Source organism: Erythrolamprus reginae, chromosome 13, assembly GCF_031021105.1.
Source record: "Erythrolamprus reginae isolate rEryReg1 chromosome 13, rEryReg1.hap1, whole genome shotgun sequence".
In the NCBI taxonomy this organism is placed as follows: Eukaryota; Metazoa; Chordata; class Lepidosauria; order Squamata; family Dipsadidae; genus Erythrolamprus; species Erythrolamprus reginae.
This window is the reverse complement of record NC_091962.1, coordinates 15,155,230-15,175,396: the sequence shown is the minus strand read 5'-3', so window position 1 is coordinate 15,175,396 and position 20,167 is coordinate 15,155,230. Positions and strand designations below refer to the sequence as shown.

General features: G+C 45.7%; 1 protein-coding gene across 1 annotated transcript; it reads right to left on the bottom strand.

Moving 5' to 3' along the window:
* Positions 1 to 4,068: 4,068 nt before the first annotated feature.
* Positions 4,069 to 14,822, bottom strand: LOC139175515 (methanethiol oxidase-like). Its single transcript, XM_070766653.1, is given in 13 exon segments — positions 4,069 to 4,673; positions 4,814 to 4,932; positions 5,150 to 5,242; positions 5,832 to 5,953; positions 6,135 to 6,213; positions 7,110 to 7,288; positions 7,611 to 7,793; positions 8,004 to 8,124; positions 8,366 to 8,551; positions 10,731 to 10,843; positions 11,619 to 11,708; positions 14,718 to 14,783; positions 14,786 to 14,822. Coding segments are annotated over 13 exon segments (1,551 nt in total). The 3' UTR covers positions 4,069 to 4,510.
* Between the last annotated feature and the right edge of the window lie 5,345 nt (positions 14,823 to 20,167).

The following is a 20,167-nucleotide window of genomic DNA, read 5'->3' as shown; positions in this document are numbered from 1 at the left end:
GATTTTCAGGGGATAAGCCATTTGTTGAACATTTAGAATTACCTACTGGAGACAGAAGGCCGTAAGAAACAGAAACTATGTAATTTGGGGGTGGTTTCATGATCTGAGGGCTTTGTGAAAGGAATGGAGGCCCTCCTGCACATCACCTGCCCCTCAAGTTATGTGAAGGTTTTTTGAATTGGTTTTCACCAAAGGTACTTTTTCAAAAGATTAGTAAAAGTGAACATCCTTTTGGTTTTAAAGATGCTTCCTTTCTCATCCAAGAAGCATCCTCGGTTCTTTTGCAATCTTGAATTGAGGTTAGAATCGCAACCGCCGCCTCTTCTCCAAATTCCGTGAAAACTCTGTGCCTCTCGACATAGTCCCAGCAAGCACCGTCAGCTGTGTCCTAACCTAAATAACTTTCATTTTCAAAACTGGTGGTAACCTTATCCCAGCCTTTTGAAATTTTCCCAGTTTTTGCATTGGGAAGACTGGAAGGAGGGAGAATTAAGAGTTCTGCTGCTCTGGCGATCAAGCTGGGAAAGTACTATCCAAACATAAAAAAAGAGAACACTGGCGCTCTGCCCTGAGCCTCAGCTGCTTTTCAGAGGCTCAGCGCTTTTCATCTGGTGGGCCTTTGTTGTGGTTTATTAGCTTTCTTCTGGTTAGCATTGGCATCCCTTCTCTGCATTTCACCTGCTCAGCTCTTTCTGTTGCTGAGTGCGAGCTATTGGCTAAGGCTTTTGATGACTCCGCAGTTGGCATTTCAGGAGTGATTAACTGAGTCTGAACCTCCCATCTTGTCTGTCTTTCAATCCCTCCCTTCCAGCTCTGACTTCTTAGCTAGACTTTTACATCTTTTTCTTATCCCCTCCTCCTCTTCATAAAGGTTTTACCTTCCTGCCTATGACCCTCGTTGGATTTGGTAGAAAACGGAGCTGTACCCGCCAATATTCCTGGGACTTCGAGATAGCGCCGTCCCGAATGTGAGAAAAAGGACTCCAAGTCGTATCCCTTGGCATTCCCACCCCAGACAAGGGGATTAAGTCTAAGTGACCTCCAAAGCCCCTTTTTCAACTCTCTCATTCTGCGAACTTGGACCTTTCAAAGTTTGATTCAAGTTCTGTGGCGGAAGACCAACCAGGCAATGTTTAACTTCGCAAAAGTTAACTTCACACATTCCAAAGTTCCGTTGTTGTATCAAATAAAGGCTTGTTAAGCGACTGAAGGTGAAAGCAAACCACTTTCATGTTAAGGGTTCAGAGGGAAATTATTGCTTGGTTTGCTTTCGTTTGTCTTGCTTGTCAATTGAACTGCTTAAAATGGAAATGTGAACACAGGAGCATTCCGTTTTCAACCTGGACAGACTCACAAACTGAGAAACTGTCCTTCCTCCTCCTTTGCCGCCTGCCCTTAGTGTTGTGACTGAAGGTGTGACCTCCGATGGCTTATGGCTATTAGTTGGAGACGCTTAAAAGTCCTGGATTAGGGCTGTCCCACAGCCAGGGATATCTATGCTTGGGCACAGTGTGGGATCGCCCCCTTGTGTCAGGACAGGGCATTATTGCCCCATCTGGAGAAAGCCACACATAGGAGCAGGCAAAGAAGTAGCATCTCAAGGAGAAAAGCCTGTTTGTTAAAAAGACGCTGTGACTCTTGCTAGAATGGGTTAATTTATTAACCTTCAGACTAGGAGTGGAAGACCAGGTGCCCAGATGCAGAAGGAATCAAAACTTCCTGAACAGGGAGTTGGACTAGAAGACCTCCAAGGTCCCTTCCCACTCGGTCATTCTGTCGAAACCTCAGTGAGGATTTGTTTGCCTAAGGTTAAATGGCCAGAGTTAAAGTCCACCCTTTGGGAGTCTCCTGATGCTCAGGATTTTTCTACGAGAAGCTTAAGCTGAGTTTTGCTCCTCAATAAACTGACGTTGGAGCTTCTGTTCGAGCAAAGACCATTCATGTTTTGTCTCGATTTCGGTGGTTGAAATGCATGTCCTTACCAACCTCCTCTGCTGTGAAACCTGTACCTTGAGTCCACTTGAACTGGACTTAACTCAAGGGCATTCATTTTCAGAACCGATGTAATAGAAATGTAAGGTGCAAAAGAGTCTCCATGGAATTCCTTCCCAGGCTATTAATATCAGATTGATGTATTTAATAATTTGTCTTCCTTTTCTTGGCGGGCTGTTTGCATTCGCTCCTTCCCTGCCTTCTGGCAGATACCAAGAACAGCCTTGGTTCCTGTTTAACGCAGAAAAAGTTCTTTCCAGAACAGGGTTGCCAAAATCTGGGTAACCAGGAAAACTGGCAGAGAGCCAGCTGGTTCTTCTTTGATCCGTTGGCTGATTACCTGGCAGTGCTTCAGATAGGGGGAAATCCCTCTCCTGCAGCCAACATTAATTATGGCCTAAGTCGGAGCTTTCCAAACTTGGCAATCTTAAGACTTGTGGACTTCGACTCCCAGAATTCACTCTGGCTGGGGAATTCTGGGAGTTGAAGTCCACAAGTTTTTTTTTTTTAAATTATTTTATATGCCTTACAAACATTTAGACATCAAACAATACAACATTAAACATTTACACTTGATATATTTACAAGATTTATTTTTTAACAATTCTATTTACTATACCTTTTTCTTAATTTCCACCCAGTTGTAAATTTTTTCGCACACTTTGTAATAGTCCTTATTTTGTTGGTTTTGAATTTCGTATGTTAATTTGCTAAATTTCGCGCAGTCTAATATTTTTTTAATTACCGTTTCTTTGTTTGGAATCTTATCTTGTTTCCAGACTTGTGCATATGCTAATCTTGCAGCAGTAAGTAAGTGATTTATTAAGTAGTAATTTTCTTTGCTATGTTTGCCTCTAATTATGCCTAATAAATACATTTCCAGTCCACAAGTTTTAAAGTTGTCATGTTTGGAATTCCCTGGACTAAATCCATAAATGGAGGTCCAGTTTGGCATGATGGTTAAAAATGCTGGGTTATTATTTATTTATTTATTTATTCATTCATTCATTCATTCATTTGTCCAATACACAAATACATAGAAAGAAAAATAGACATGTAGTAATATATATAAGGGTAAAGTGAACGTAGAGGAGAGGATATATGAAAGAAAGAAAATATATATGATATATGAGATAAAGGAAAGACAATTGGACAGGGGACGAAAGGCACACCAGTGCACTTATGTACGCCCCTTACTGGCCTCTTAGGAACCTGGAGAGGTCAATCGTGGAGAGTCTAAGGGAGAAGTGTTGGGGGTTAGACAACAGGAAGCCCTACATTTTTAATCCTGTTTCAGGCACAAAAGTCGTTCCCTCTCAGCCCCAGGAAGGAAGCAGAGTTGGTCCTTCAGAGGCTTTCAAAATGCATTACAAGAAAAACACATAAAGATTTTTTTCCCCGCAACCCCCCAGGAGCCAAGATTGAAGCGAAGGATCATGTCAACATAGTTACTGGTTTCATCTCACCTTGCCACACCTATGGCGCGTGTTTGAGGATTATGTAGCAAGTCAGTCATGAGATGAGAAGGAAACGTGGGAGGTGAAGATGGAGATAATTGTCTATTGACGGTGTAATGCAAACATTATTTCCTGATTGAGTCGATTAGCGCATAGAGCAGGTTAAATTGTTCGTCTCTGTATTTAGCCTCCTTTTATTCAGGTCTGAACAGTTCAGGGTGGCAATTTTTACCTGGCAGAAGGCAATTAGGAGGGCTGGAATTCGTGGAGGTGGCTTATGGGTAGGACTGGGTTATAATGGGACCCCAGCTTTTCATGTACCTGGAAGATGTGGAGATTCGCCACAGATATTGAAGGAAATAATTTCCAGGCATTTGTTGTGTCAAATGCTTTTATAGAACCAGCGACAAAGGAACTTAATGAAGATGATATGAAGATATTTGTGAATTTACACACACTACTAGCTACGTGCTTGCAGGTAGAAGATTTCAACTCTGGTCCTGTTTTGAGTGCCATGGGGGTCAACCACTTGATGTTCTCTGCTTCAAATAAAAGATTATCCAACAAAGTCTGTATTACCAAGAAAAAATTTATTACAATGAGAATTTTAATTTCTCTGTTCGCGTATGTCAAGAACTGCCAGAAGAGGGGCCGAGAGGGGCGGCATACAAATCCAATTAATAAATAAAAATCAGTTCCCCACCAATTTGCAAGGGTTGCATCAGAAGGCTTGCAAAATATGTAGAGATGCGCCAGAGTTTTGCACCTGGCAACAGAATGTAGAGGAACTTCCTCTGAATGGAGCTGAGCTTGTAGCATCTGCAGCAAAGCAAGGAGAGAAGAACGATGAAGAAACAAGTGTGCGCCTTAGCTCTATGGCACTGACTGAAGGATGAGTGAGCTAGCTTATTTCCTGATTTTGCACACTGGTTAAGTGAAAAGGTGGAAATTGGTGCAATGGGATTAAGCTACAAATCACCATCCTGGGTTTGTGTTGCTCTTGCTCCATTTCCTGCCCTCTAAATGCTAGCTTAGTAAGACGGTGAGCTCAAAGGAGGATCTCAGACCCAGATGTCCGAAGTACAGTCTCCTCCCGGGTAACGCATTTCGTGTGCACGAGCGGGACCCCACGGCTCCTTCCCGAAATCCACCAGGAAGTATGGATTCAAACACAGACCCCCGTTCTCCGTGTCTACGTCAATCTGGAGCATGACTGAGCCTTCCCTGCAAAGGGAGAAGAAAAGAAGGTTATCGGAGCCTCAAAATAGGCACAGGATTGATCTGGAGGATAACGCAAGAAGGAGGGCAACTCCCTTGCCCCAATTTGCGCAGAGTTTTCTTCATCTGTCAAGAAAGCTTCGTACCTGACCAGTTGTGGGTAAAATTGCTTATCCCATGGTGTGTAAAAAGTGTTGGTGACATAAAGTCTTTTCCCGTCCAAGCTCAGCTGGACCATATTGGGCCCTCCGTAGACTCTCCTTCCCTAAGGTGGAAAAAAAGCGAGGAGTGGTCAAGAAATGTCGGAGGTCCATAAAGAGGTACATGTGGCTCCTTAGTTTTAGTCTGCCTCAGGAAAGTCATTTGCAGCATTTCAAGGTGTCCCACCAAGGAGAAAGAAGCCACACTGTCCGTCGACTATTACGTCCCACACATTTCCCCTAAGTGTCCAAAATCCTGAATCTGAGAAAAGAGACCCTTACCTGGAGCATGACGGGATCTGGTTGGCAGTCCAGCTCTTCATCCTTAATCACAGTCACCACCCCACCTTTGAAGATGTTGCCTCCAACAAACACCTGCAGTACCCAAAGATAAGGTAAGCTCAGGCCTTAAATGTGATACCGACGGAAGGAGAAGTTTTGAAGAAAATGTTGGATTGCGCAGAAATGAATAGACTGACAATGAAAGTTAAAGAAGATTCTGAATTTTACAAAAAGATGGATGAAATTTGATGATGGGTTAGATAGGAAGTTTTAGTTAGAAAAAGAAACAATTAAGTATAACAAGCAGTATTTAGAGGTGGACCCCAATAGAGTGGTGTGGTGGCCTAGAGGTGGAGCCTCTTGCCTCACAATCAGGAGAGAGATTTCTCTCTGGATGCAACAAATAAAACTCTGCATTGGCGACAGGAAAGGCATCCAGACATTAAAACATTCTGCTAGCTCTATTCAGATGCCCAGACTTCACCCCACAAGGGATTATGGGGTTGTTAAATTATGATGATTTGGAGATGGACCCCCTCGAAACATGGATGTTCTTCTACCACGTGCCAATAAATCAGAGCTGGATTAGCTTTCTGATTAACCCAACATCCTAGTTCTGATTCTGGAAGGATCCTAAGTAAGAAACCATGATTTCCCGATCTTTAGGTGGGAGGGAGCTCACCTGGCCCGTCAGACGAGGGCAGTGGGGGTTAGTGATGTCGTACTGCCGGACATCGCCGTGAAGAAAGTTGGTCAGGTAGATGAAACGATCATCCAGTGAAATGAGGAAGTCCGTGACGAATGCTGGAGAAGAGAAGTTGGCGAGAAATAAGGTTGGGAAGAGAATTCTATTACCGATTTTTCACGGATCGTCATTCTCCAAAATGTGTAGATCTCTCTCCGTTCTGAGGGTTCTCAGCTCATTCTCCAAAGGTTCTTAAAATCCTTAATTTAGGGACAACTAGACAGAACTTTATTTACTCACATGGCATTTCGGGGAAGAACCACCCAGTGACCGTTTTGTTTGGAATCTGGATGACCTTCTCTGCTGTCCACGACCCATCCTGCAAGATATTATGCAAGGCTGGTTGGTTGGGGAGTGCTAAGCTCTCCCACGCAAACTAATTTGCACCTCGCCTCCCACTTCCTATTCATAACTGCCTCCTAATTTGAAGACCTGATCTCGGTGGCATTTGAAATACTTCTCTAGTGTGCAAACTACTGAATTTTATCCCAATTCTGTCATAATTCTTTCTTATCTCTGCCAGGCAACTGTACCTATCGGCTCTGGTCTTCAGCAAATCTAACACAGTTTCTCTGCGGTAGAAACAAGATCAACTGGTAAGATTTAAGATTTAATTGGATTTGTATGCCGCCCCTCTTCAAGGACTCGGGGCGGCTCACAGCATATAAACCAGAAAACAGTAATAAGCAATCCAATTAATAATACATTAAAACATTCCTTAAAATTCTAATTTTAAAAAAACTATCATTTCAATTCATTCGACAATCATACTAAAAACATTCATTGGTCAGGGGGAAAGATCTAAAAACCCCGGGCCTGGCTGCAAAGATGAGGTTTTAAACTCTTTCGGAAGGTGAGGAGGGTGGGGGCAGTACGAATCTCTGGGGGGAGCTGATTCCAGAGGGCCGCCCCCCCCCACAGAGAAGGCTCTTCCCCTAGGTCCCACCAGCCGGCATTGCTTGGTCAACGGGACCCTAAGGAGACCAACTCTGTGGGACCTCACCGGACGCTGGGATTCGTGCTACGTTCGTTAGTGCTACATTCAAGTTCCCATTTTGTAAGGATTTCTTTATTGTGATCATAGCATACTCATGATTACATTATGTTTTGTTTTCAATGGCGCACTTTAACCTGTATTTTATTCTGAACTGAAGCCCCCGGACGCCACTTATTTCAGAAAGGGGAAAGGAGAGAGAAATTCTATTATTTTTTCACCTCCTTCTTGAAAAAATGGTGTATGGAGCTCTCGAAGGTGCAGCCCACAAAGCCATGCGCGGCATCTGGGTTGTGCAGGAAACGGATCTCCAGTGGTGCGGAATCTTCCCCCACGTCAATCGACTGGACGGGGCATTGAGTGGTCCAGTCCCACACGTTCAGGCGGCGGCCGTAGCGTTCTGCAGAGGAAAGGAGAAGAATCATCTCAACTTCTTCTGGTGAGTAGGAACGCCTACTGCTGGACGAGGGTACTCAGGAAGGTTGTGCTAAACAGTTCTATAGACAGACAGTGGGCTTCCTCATATTGGAGGCCTCCAAGCAAAAGCTGAGGTGCCATCTCTTGGAGAGAGGCTAGCTGAACAAGAAGATTGGGCTAGATGGCCACCAACACCCCATCAGTGTCGACAAGGTCTTTTCGACCCCTCCTTCGTTTGTAGTCCGGCCCACCCACCCTCCTGAATTTTGGATCCCTTAAGATAACACAGTGTTCTGTCCTCTCACCCTTCTTCAGGTCTTCAGGGTTGAACCCATTCACAAAGTATTTGGGTACGCCCCATTCGGTGCTGATTAAGACATTGTGCCTGGGCTGGTACCAGAAGTCATATCCTTGCGGAGCCTCATCACCTGGGCGGTTCCAGGTACCCTTCACTTCCCACGTTTCTGCATCCACAAGAACAAATCCACCTGCAGGTGGGAAGAATGCATATTAGTTCAGGCAGGTGCAGGGGGCTCCTGGGAAGAGTTGTCTGAAAGGGGTTTCCCTCACTTGGAGAGGCCCGAGAGGTGGCCAAGGCCTGGAAGAGATCCCAGGGCTCAAATTTCAGGTTCCTGGAGTTTGTGCAAAAGGTTTCCCTCCCAACATCTTCCAAGGGAAACAGATCTGCCCAGCGGTACCTTTCCCATTGCCGTACAGGTCCCCCAGGGAGCTGATCATGACTTCTCCACTGCCCAGACAGTGGGAGGTGTGTAATGTAGCCAGGTTGGTTTTACAGAAGACCTCTCTGGGCTCAATCACCTGCCAAGGTTGGGGAAGACAAGACAAGAGACAAGGAAGAGAAGACGACATTGGTTAACGTCTCTGGAAACGGACTTTGGCTTGAATATCTTACAAAGACAAGATCACGGAATCATTGGTGGTGGTAGTATCCTCACATCTGGAATGTCCCTTGGGTTTAACCCACTTCAGGGTCCTTTGTGATCCCTCTGCCACCCATTTCCCAGGCTTGCACCCTCTCACGGTGTGTAGGTGGGCCTACTTTAAACAGTGAGGGAGCCTCGGGGTCAGTCCCGGTGTCCACCACATAAATCCGCGAAGAGTTGAGGCAGGGAAGGACCAGGCGGTTGCGTCTCTTGGTAGTGTCCCCGAAGCAGCTGCTGCAAGCGTTCCAGCCGGTGTGATGAAGCTCATCATCAATGTAGGGCATTTGCAGCCTGTGAATAACCTGGTGGGGAAAGATTGAAGACGTGTTATTTATCTTTTCTCCTGGAGTTGGGCTTCTCCACCGGGGTCATGATTTGCGTGTGTCTGGACACAGAATGCCGCTTGCAGAATGGAATTTTGTTAGCAGAAAGGTTTCCTCCTGCTGGGCGGAAAGGGGTGTGGATTGTAGCTGGCAGAATGTACCATATTTTTCGGAGTATAAGACGCACCTTCCCCCCCAAAAGAGGCTGAAAATTTGGGTGCATCTTATCCTCTGAATGTAGCTTTTTCTAAGCTTTGGTTTTTTTTAAAGATCTAACCAGGTGTTAACAATCTTCCCAGCTCTCGGAAGATGGGTTTTCTTTCCAGCCCTAAATCTTTGCAGGCTTTTTTTCATTGCTACTTGTTCCAAATAATGTTTTTTCCAGCTCTAACAAGGTGCTAACAATCTTCCCAGCTCTTACTGGTTTGCAGGGTTTTTTTTTTTACTGTTACTCTCTCCTAAGGTTTTTTTCCCAGCCATAAGTCTTTGCAGACTTTTTTTCATTGCTGCTCACTCAGAATAAGGTTTTTTTTCCAGCCCTAACCAGGGGATAAAATAATGTGCTAAAGCTGACCAGACTAAAAATGCTAGCCAGATGAATACCTGGTGGCAGATCCCCCCCCCCCATTTTCCTCTCCAAAAACTAAGGTGCATCTTATACTCCAGTGTGTCTTATACTCCGAAAAATACAGTAGGTTTCTCGCTCTTCAAGGTGGCAAGCAGAACCTCAGCAGCATAGCCCATTAAATCCACGCAGCCTCTGCACAACGGTTCCAACCCTTAGGATCGGGACCTGCAGACACCATCGGGTCACAGGAGAGCGTTCTCGGCGTGTGTGATTGCGAGAGCCGGTGTTTCCAATTTTGTGGAATGCGAGCATTCCCAGTGCAGGATAGCACTGGTGCCTCTGGTTCCTGCTAATGACCCTCTCTTGCCTTGAGGCTTCCCATGGTTCCCACATGAGGGTTCCAGCTGGATCTAGGCTATGACCCTGCTGACACAGACATGTGAAAGAGGCAGATCCGCCAACAGACTGACTTGAAACGGTCCAGAAACTGAGAGTACCTGAGCTTTGCAGGGCTCAGAACAAAGCACTCTCTTAATTTGATTTAACTTAATTATTCCCAGGTTTTGATGTCGTGGGATTCTAGTAATTAACAGAAAGTCTTTTAGAAACCGGCAATGTGTCTGAACATGCTGGTAAATGGGGTTTTATTTTTCAGTTTCATAAACAGCGTCCCGTTTTAGGCCTCCAGCCTGGCTTAAAATGCTTGACATCGCAGTAATAATTATGCCTTCTAAGACAAGAGTCTCTTTTTTCAACCAAAGTCATTCAAGGAGACAATTGGCTTGAAACGACTAGTACAGTGATGGCGAACCTTTTTTTATCTTGGGTACTGAAAGCCCAAGCGCACAACCACAATACAATGTTTCCCCATCTGCCCCCATATACGCACGACCCCCGCTTCCCTGCCCCCTGTGCCTGTGTACATGACCCCCATTTCCCAGTAGGCCCATTTTTCAACCTCCCCAAGCTCCAGAGGCGTCCTTTGAGCCCGGGGAGGGCAAAAACAGCCTCCTCTCATCTCCTGGGAGAGACACCCAGAGGCCCTTCGGAGGCCGAAAACACCCTCCACAAGCCAGAAATCAGCTTGCTGGTGCGCACATCCGCGCTGGAGCTGAACTAGGGCAACGGCTTGTGTGCCGACAGATATGGCTGGCACGAGCGCCATAGGTTTGCCATCACAGGACTAGAATTTCTGTTCTTGTGTATTCACGCCTACCAAGAAGGGCATAAAGGGTCCTTCTTCAACCTTTCAAGCAGGGCTGGGGAATGATGGCCCTTTTAGGACGTGTGGACTTCAACTCCCAGAATTCCTGAGCCAGGAAGTTTGCCATCCTTCACTTTCTCTTTAAGAAGCTGCAGAAATTCACAAGAGACACAGTGCTGCACCACAGTTCATGATACGCTGTGGTACCCGTTAGCTTGTTCAATAAACTGTGGTTAAAACTAACCCCAGTTTAGCCTGAGGGGTTTTCATGCAGCTTTACTCCGCTCCCACCCACCCCCCAGCCACCAAATGTGACTTGCGTTCAAGGAAAAGGAAACCGAACAAGCATTCCCAACGTCGTCCCAAAGAACTAAGCAGACTCGTACTTTGCAGTAATTGGGTGATTCGGGATCCACGTCCACCGTGGCGAGATAATCGGGCTTCTGCCTCCCTGTGCCGGTTAAGATGCAAGGCACGTAGATCAGCCTCTCTCGAGGGCCTAGGGGGGTAAAAAATCCCTCACATTTTAGAACCCTGCGTCTGAAACTTAAAAATATCATTTGAACATGCGAGCCTGCCTGCCGGACACTTGGAACTGTGCTCAGAGCACAACATAAATAGGACCCCTATTTAGGAAAATAGCTTGACCCCCTTCTTCCTCTCTGTGGCAGCCCCACAAATATTGGAAGATGCTCTCACGTCTCCCCTGGTCCTCCTCTTCACTCGACTAGCCGTGCCCAGTTCCTGCAGCCGCTCATTGTGTATTTTTCCCTGCACTTTTTCCAAGAGTCTCAACATCTTTTTTATGGTGTGGTGACCAAAACTGGATGCAATACTCTAGGTGTGGTCTTACTAAGGCTTTATAGAGTGGTCACTTGATGTTGATCGAATCCCTCTGTTAATGCAATGTAGGGTTGCATTTGTCTGAAACAGGATAACATTTCCTGCCTGAACCTCCAGGGTCCCTTACAAACTCTGTTATCCTGTTAGTTGCATCAGATCAGATTGAGTGCTTTGGGTGTTAGTGGCTGCCCTGTGGCACTCTGAGTCACTTCCTGGATCTGTGGGATTGGAGCGCATTGGTTGCTGGTCACAGGTCCCCATACCAGGTCGGTTGTCCCTTACCAAAGGGCTCAACATCCATGTTGAGCTTATTCCACACGCCACGGTTCAAATGAGTGGTTTGATATGAAATGTCCTCCCTTTCTGTCTAGTCCCAACATCAGTCTAGTCCATCCTGCCATTCGGAAGGATGGAGGAGCCATGGTACTTACCATTCATGGCATCTATGGGCGTTGGATATCCAGGGCCATGGCAGCCACATCCTCCTCCTCCTCCTGCTTCTTCTTCTTCTCCTCCTCCTTCTTTAGAAATAAATAAATAATATTTAGCAACTCAGCATTAGGAGAGAGAAGAACTGCTGAGACTGACCAGAAGAAACCATTTTGGACCCAAAGGATCCTCCTACTGCCCCTCGGCAGGGCTCATCTTCCCTGCAGCTGGTACGTGGGAAAGACCTTGAGTGGGGAAGAGACACCACCTGCGGAAAAGTCTGATAAGAGACCGCATAGCCTCCAGCTGCATCATGGATGGACTAAGAGTCTCAAAGGGAACCAGACCTATTTTTTTTCTCAGACTGTAAAGACGACGGCAGGAGATCTGTATTTTCAGACCTGCAAAATTCTGTCAGTGGAGCCTCACAATGAGGTGAGGTCAGCTGATCTGTTGGTGTTTCCTACCTGATCTACCTGGTAAGGCAGGTATACCAGCTGAGCCATAGCGGCAGGGGAATCAAGCAGCTCAAGGAGGGCAAAAATGCAACCGCTCGAGCAGTTATGGGCCTTCCAAGGCATACCCATATTTCTCCATCACTCCGTGGACTGCATTGGCTGCCAATTAGTTTCCGGACACTATTCAAAGTGTCGGTTATGACCTATAAAGCCCTATATGACATTGGGCCGGATTACCTCTGGGACCGCCTTCTGCCGTATGAATCCCAGCGACCGTTTAGGTCCCACAGAGTCGGCCTTCTCCAGGTCCCATCAGCTAGACAATGTCATTTGGCAGGACCTAAGTGAAGAGCCTTCTCTGTGGGGGCCCCAGCCCCCTGGAATCAGCTCTCCCCAAAGATTCGCACTGCCCACAACCTCCTCGCCTTCCGTAAAAGCTTAAAGACCTATTTAAACCACCAGGCTTGGGGCCATTAGACCTCAGCCCTTTGGACGATGGGTGTAGTATGTTTTGCTGTGTGGATGGTATGAATGATTTTAAATCTTATTAATGTTTAAAAGTTTTTTACTTATATTAATTGGATTTTTTTTTAGATATGTATATGATATATTGTTTTTGATGTGTTGTGAGCCGCCCTGAGGCCTTGGAGAGAGGGGCGGCATACAAATCCAATAAATAAATAGACCACTTCTCAAAACATTCTTGGGGACAATAAATAATAATAATTAATAATAATTTATTGGATTTGCATGCCGCCCCTCTCCGCAGACTCGGAGCTGATTATCTCTTCTGGTTTGGCTGTGTCATCCTCCCCATTTATTTCGAATGCCGTGATGAGCCTGTGATCTAATTCATTGCTCACCCCTGCCTGGGCATTAATTATCCTGCTGTGGCAACTCATGTCTCTTGATTGCGTGCCCGATACTCCTTCCCGCTTGATGCTGCTGCTGCTGCTGCTGCTGTGGCAAAACACACACACAGCCTGGATGCTTAAAAGCTAGAAGCCGGATGGCCCTGGCACAGGGTGACTAACTTTTGATACGGCTGGCAATTCCATTAATCAGCTCCTCTGATTCCACACCCCTTCCTTTTGGTCCCTAATTAATTAATAGCAGGAAAATAACCCACCAATTTTCATACTAGTCTTCATTAGATATGTTTCTAGGACAGGATGTAAGACAACATCAATCAGGAAGCTGTCACATAATTTGCTTTATGACTATCGACAATAATACATTTCACAACAATGGACCCACATCGCCCACTGGACCCACGTCATGTTCGCCTTGGAAGACACAAACCAGTTTGACCCTCCTCTTTACAATGAAATGAATTCATCATTGGGAATTTGCTTCCCTCTTAACCTATGAGAAAAAAAAACATTTAGAAGAGGGGATGGTAATCAAAAAGATGATGGATATGCTGTCAAGAAAACTAGAAGGGAAGGAGGATTCAGGTTATTACAAAATATGGGAGAACTTTTATAATTGGTTAAAAGACATAAAGGGTAAAAGAAAAGAAACTATATAGAAAGACAGCCCAAGAGAATTAGAATCCAAGTTTAAAGTATGCAAGTATGTAAATACGCAAAGCAACACGTTAAGAAAAACAAGGTAAAAATATACATAACTCCAATCGAAATTCTGAATGAGAAGGGGATGTTTATCCCAAATTTATGTTTTATTTATGTTTTTCCCCCTTTTTTGTTTTTCATTTTGTTGGTCTTTATTATGTCTGTGGGAATTTATTTAAAGGTCAGGGTCTTTGTTGTTTTGGGTTGTGTTTCCGGTTTTTAAATTCAATTAAAATATTTTAAAAGGAGAGAGGAAAAAATATTTAAAACAAATCTGTGTTTTTCCTTCTCTCTCCTGCTTGGTTTTCCTTGTGTGCTATGCTAAACTGATCTCTAGTTTGGTTGATTGTAAGATTGTAAGTCTTTGGCTTGTGCAAATATTGATTTCTGGGAAGCTTCTTTGGCTGAAGAGTGTGATCAAATAGGAGAATAGGAGTCTTCGGAGAGGGGCGGCATGCAAATCTAATAAACTATAACTATAATATAAGCTTGGTTACCTTACAAAATAAGGCAGGAAGTGGAGCTGATAAGAATGGGATTTTGGAGGAGGCAAGAAACCCCTTTTTTTCAAGCATCACCCCCCAAAATCAAAGCGACGGAGTATTGGCAATAATTGGAAATCAAAGAATTGGGGCTTGGTCTTTCTTGAAACGGTCGCTACCCTGAGCTTATGCAGAAGTTTTGGGTGCTCCAACACCAGAGGCTTTTAAGAAGACATTGGACCACCATTTGTCAGAAATAATAATTGAAGATCTGCTGCTTGAGCAGGGGGTTGGACTAGAAGACCTCCAAGGTCTCTTCTGACTCTGACCTACCGTTATGTTATAATCTCAGATCAACTAGTTAATGGAATGCCTGCCCTCCAGATGTTTAGGAAGCTCCATCCCTGGTGATTTTAAAGAAGAGACTGGACAACCATCTGTCTGGAGTGGTACATGGCGACTGGGCTAAAAGACCTCCAAGGCCCCATCCAACTCTGAACCCCTGTGAGGTGTGACCTCTACCTTGGCAAGGGTGACATGGAATTGGGGCAGAAGTCGGATGTCCAAGAGAAGGGACGACTTCCTACCTTTGGTTGGCATCTTCACAAGGTCCTCCTCAGCATCCTTTGTTTGATGTTGGAACATTTTTCCCGCTCTCTTTTCTGCTCCGCCTGGACTCGCACATCTGACATTCTTCCAGGTTGCTTGCGGGCGGTTTATATAACCCAGGAGAGCTGCGGCAAGTCTTGCCCCAGAAGGCGTGGTCTCCGGAAGGAACTCGGCAGAAGAAAGAGCAGGTTCCTGAAACCCCAGAGGGCCAAATAACCCTCCCTCCTTCCCCCCGTCTCCTACCAGAGGAGCTCTGCCAGCCAATTCCACACCCGGGGGGGCTGTTCAGAGCCCGGGGGCCCCACCACACCTGCTTCGACTTCTTCCAGCCTTTTAATTACTCCTGATTCTTATCTGATTCTTATTTGGTTGTTTGCTTCTGCTCTGCCAATCTCACACTACTCACCAGAGCTTACAAAACCTTTGCCAGACCCATCCTCGAATGCAGCTCATCTGTTTGGAACCCATACTGCATCTCGGACATTAACACCCTTGAAAATGTCCAAAAATACTTCACCAGAAGAGCCCTTCACTCCTCCACTCGAAACAGAATACCCTACGAAACTAGACTTACAATCCTGGGTCTTGAAAGCTTAGAACTACGATGCCTTAAACATGATCTAAGTATTGCCCACAAGATCATATGTTGCAACGTCCGCCTGTCAATGACTACTTCAGCTTCAACCGCAACAACACAAGAGCTCACAACAGATTCAAGCTTAATATTAACCACTCCAAATTGGACTGTAAAAAATACGACTTTAGTAATCGAGTTGTCGAAGCGTGGAACTCATTACCGGACTCCGTAGTATCTTCCCCTAACCTCCAACATTTTATCCTTAGACTATCCACATTTGACCTCTCCAGATTTATTTATTTATTTATTTATTTATTTATTTATTTATTTATTTAATCAGATTTGTATGCCGCCCCTCTCCGCAGACTTGGGGCGGCTCACAGCAATAATAATACAATGTAAACAAATCTAATATTTAAGTTAATTTTTTAAAAAACCCAATTTAGAAACCAATCATACATACTAGCATACCATACATAAATTTTATAAGCCTAGGGGGAGGGAAAATGTCAATTCCCCCATGCCTGACGACAGAGGTGGGTTTTAAGGAGCTTACGAAAGGCTAGGAGGGTGGGGGCAACTCTGATATCTGGGGGGAGTTGGTTCCAAAGGGTCGGGGCTGCCACAGAGAAGGCTCTTCCCCTGGGTCTTGCCAAACTACATTGTTTAGTTGACGGGACCCGGAGAAGGCCAACTCTGTTGGACCTAACTGGTCGCTGGGATTCGTGCGGCAGAAGGCGGTCCCGGAGATATTCTGGTCTGGTGCCATGAAGGGCTTTAAAGGTCATAACCAACACTTTGAATTGTGACCGGAAACTGATCGGCAACCAATGCAGACTGCGGAGTGTTGGTGTGACATGGGCATATTTAGGAAAGCCTATGATAGCTCTCGCAGCTGCATTCTGCACGATCTGAAGTTTCCGAACACTTTTCAAAGGTAGCCCCATGTAGAGAGCATTACAGTAGTCGAGCCTCAAGGTGATGAGGGCAAGAGTGACTGTGAGCAGTGAGTCCCGGTCCAGGTAGGGCCGCAATTGGTGCACCAGGCGAACCTGGGCAAACGCCCCCCTCACCACAGCTGAAAGATGTTTCTCTAATGTGAGCTGTGGATCGAGGAGGACGCCCAAGTTGCGAACCCTCTCTGAGGGGGTTAGTGATTCCCCCCCCCAGGGTGATGGACGGACAGATGGAATTGTCCTTGGGAGGCAAAACCCACAGCTACTCCGTCTTATTCTAAGAGGTCAGTAAGGGACGTGCATAAGCGCACTAGAGTGCCTTCCGTCCCCTGCCCTATTTATCTCCTATATCTCCTATCCCTATCTTCTATTCCTATATCTTTTCTTCTATGCTCTCATTGATATATATTCTATTCCTATATTTTCTCCTCTATTCTCCTTGATATATTTCACTTTGGGTATATCCACTATAACCTTCATTGGGTATTATTATGTATTGGACAAAATAAATAAATAAAATAAATAAATTAGATTTATATGCCACCCCTCTCCGAGGACTCGGGGCGGCTTACAACATATAAAAACAATACAAAATGTCATAAATCCAAATAAATTAAAGGCAAGGAGGGTGGGAGCAGTGTGAATCTCTAGGGGCAGCTGATTCCAGAGGGCCAGGGCCCCCACAGAGAAGGCTCTTCCCCTACGTCCCACCATGCGACATTGTCTAGTTGACGGGACCTGGAGAAGGACGATTCTGTGGGACTTGACCGGTCGCTGGGACTCATGCGGCAGAAGGCGGTCCCGTCTTCTTATCCATCACTTCTTCTGGTCTTCTGGCTTCCCCAGCTTTGTGAAAATCCAGATTCAAAGAGTAGATGCAATTTGGGGCACGTTGACAATGGCAACACGTTAAACCGGTGCAAAAGATACCCCAGCATGCATGACGGGTTCTAAGGCCCCATCATGCCCTTGACTCCAGATGTTCACAAAACACATGAAGTCCGCTGGTGGATTTGATCTGTGAAGTCCACCCTCAGTTGGAGACAGAAGTTTAACTTGCAGCTTTGATTTCTCTACTCCTTCCCTTTTACCCAACAATGCAGCAGCATGAACCACAACTCCAGTGAAACATTTGTCCAGGCAGATGTGAATGTGCGTTTAATAATTTTCATATGCAGTTCAAGTGATGAACACTGATATTTGAAAGGTTAAATTAAATGGAGAGATTTGGAGAGAAAGGAATGGAGGCCTTGCCTTCACCTTATCTGCCCCTTGAAGTAAAACAAAGATTTCTCAGTTGCTTTGCAGTCTCAAAAACCTAGAATTGGCTTCATCAGCACGTTTCTTCTCCAAGCCCCAGGAAAGCTCAGAATTTGGGTCCGGCAGACATGGTGGGCCAAGCCTCACCCCAGATATTTGCTTACTTCCCAACTTATCACTGCATTTTAAAATAATACCACTTTTCTTTTTGCATGGATGAGAAGAAGGGGGAACCCAGCCAAGAAACTTGCTGTTCTAGAAAGTCAAGTCAGAAAAGCACCATGAGGGCATGAAACTGAGAAAATTGGAGGTCTGCCTTATGGCTCGGCTTCTTTACTGGAGCTCAGCGTTTTCATTCGGTGTCTTCGTTCCCCACCACTGTGGATTATTGGTTCCGTTTTGGCTAGGATCCCCTCTGCCTCCGACCTCTGCCGTTTGGGGATTTCTAACGATGGATGTTGCCCGACTGAGCGTCTCTGTGCCAACTAAAACGAAAAGAACGTCCTGCCACGTCAAAATCTAAACAAGAGAGTGGATGCCATCATTTGCTTGATTGCCTGTGTGAGTTGGGATGGTGTTTTATTCAGTTCACAAGCCATCCTCATTAGATTTAAGAAGAGCCATGCTGAATCCAGGGTGTCCAACAAACCTGGACATCAGGGAATTATCAGGGAAATCGGCAGTCCGGCAAATATCAATGAATTTATGAAAAAAATGGAATAAGCCGGGGAAAAACCAAACTATTAAAATGTTTAAAAGTCGAGGAAAATCATGTTTTTTAAAAAAAACGTATCGCGCTGCCTGGCAAAGTCAAGCAAAAATGAGCATAACTGTTTGTCCTCCAGCCAGTATCTTATTTGTTGATTCATCTAATCCCTCTGAAAAGCCCAACTCCTCTGGAGTCATGTCAATCGCGCACGCCTGCTAAGCTCTTCCTGATGCTGAGCGCCAGTCAGGTTGGTGTCCTTTGATGACTGAGCATTTTGGGATTTCAGAAGTGATCCACTGGGTCTTAAACCTCCCTCCCATCTTCCCTCTTTCGTTCGGCCCTCCCTTCTTAGCCCAGTGGTTCTCCATTATTTTCCGCTATGCACCCCTCCTAGGAAGAAGTAAACATTTCACCTGCCCCCAACTCTGCGCCGGGACGATTGTTTGCAATATTCAGCATGTTTTCATTGAAAAAACTCAGCATCATTGGGGTGTAATGTGTTTAAGTGACCCCTGAATTTATTTGGCTTCATGCTGTCCATTGCCAACATTTTTTAGACACAATAAACCTACCGGTCTTTCCTTCAGGTCGCATTGTTCTGAATACGGGAGAATGAGGGAATTTATTTATTTATTTATTATTTAGATTTGTATGCCGCCCCTCTCCGCAGACTCGAGGCGGCTCACAACAAGATACAGCAATTCATGACAAATCCAAATAAATTTAAAAGATTTAAAAAGAACCCCGTTTACTAGCAAACACACACACAGATATACCATGCATAAATTGTACATGCCCGGGGGAGGTGTTTCAGTTCCCCCATGCCTGACGGCAAAGGTGGGTTTTAAGGAGTTTACGGAAGGCAGGGAGAGTAGGGGCAGTTCTAATCTCTGGGGGGAGTTGGTTCCAGAGAGTCGGGGCCGCCACAGAGAAGGCTCTTCCCCTGGGGCCCGCCAACCGACATTGTTTAGTTGACGGGACCCGGAGAAGGCCCACTCTGTGGGACCTAATCGGTCGCTGGGATTCGTGCGGCAGAAGGCGGTCTCGGAGGTATTCTGGTCTAGTGCCATGAAGGGCTTTAAAGGTCATAACCAACACTTTGAATTGTGACCGGAAATTGATCGGCAGCCAATGCAGACTGCGGAGTGATGGTGAAACATGGGCATACCTAGGTAAGCCCATGACTGCTCTCGCAGCTGCATTCTGCCCGATCTGAAGTTTCCGAACACTTTTCAGAGGTAGCCCCATGTAGAGAGCATTACAGTAGTCGAACCTCGAGGTGATGAGGGCATGAGTGACTGTGAGCAGTGAGTCCCGGTCCAAATAGGGCCGCAATTGGTGCACCAGGCGAACCTGAGCAAACGCCCCCCTCGCCACAGCTGAAAGATGGTTCTCTAATGTGAGCTGTGGATCGAGGAGGACGCCCAAGCTGCGGACCCTCTCCGAGGGGGTCAATAATTCCACCCCCCAGGGTAATGGACGGACAGATGGGATTGTCCTTGGGAGGCAAAACCCACAGCCACTCCGTCTTATCCGGCTGGAGTTTGAGTCTGTTGACACCCATCCAGGCCCCAACAGCCCCAGACACCGGCACATCACTTCCACTGCTTCGCTGACTGGACATGGGGTGGAGATGTAAAGCTATCATCAGGAATGATCCCTCTGCATTCCCACATTGGACAATGGAGTTAATCTAGGGCTGACATGTGGACTTCAACGTCCAGAATTCCTGAGCTAGCATGATCGGCTCAAGAATTCTGGGAGTTGAAGTCCATAAGTCATAGAAGAGCCAACTTATTTTTATTTATTTATTTGTTTGTTTGTTTGTTTTGTCAAGCGCGTACTGGTGGTATACAAAGATATAATATTTACATACATGATACTAGGGCAAGGGACGGAAGGCACGCTGGTGCACTTATGCATGCC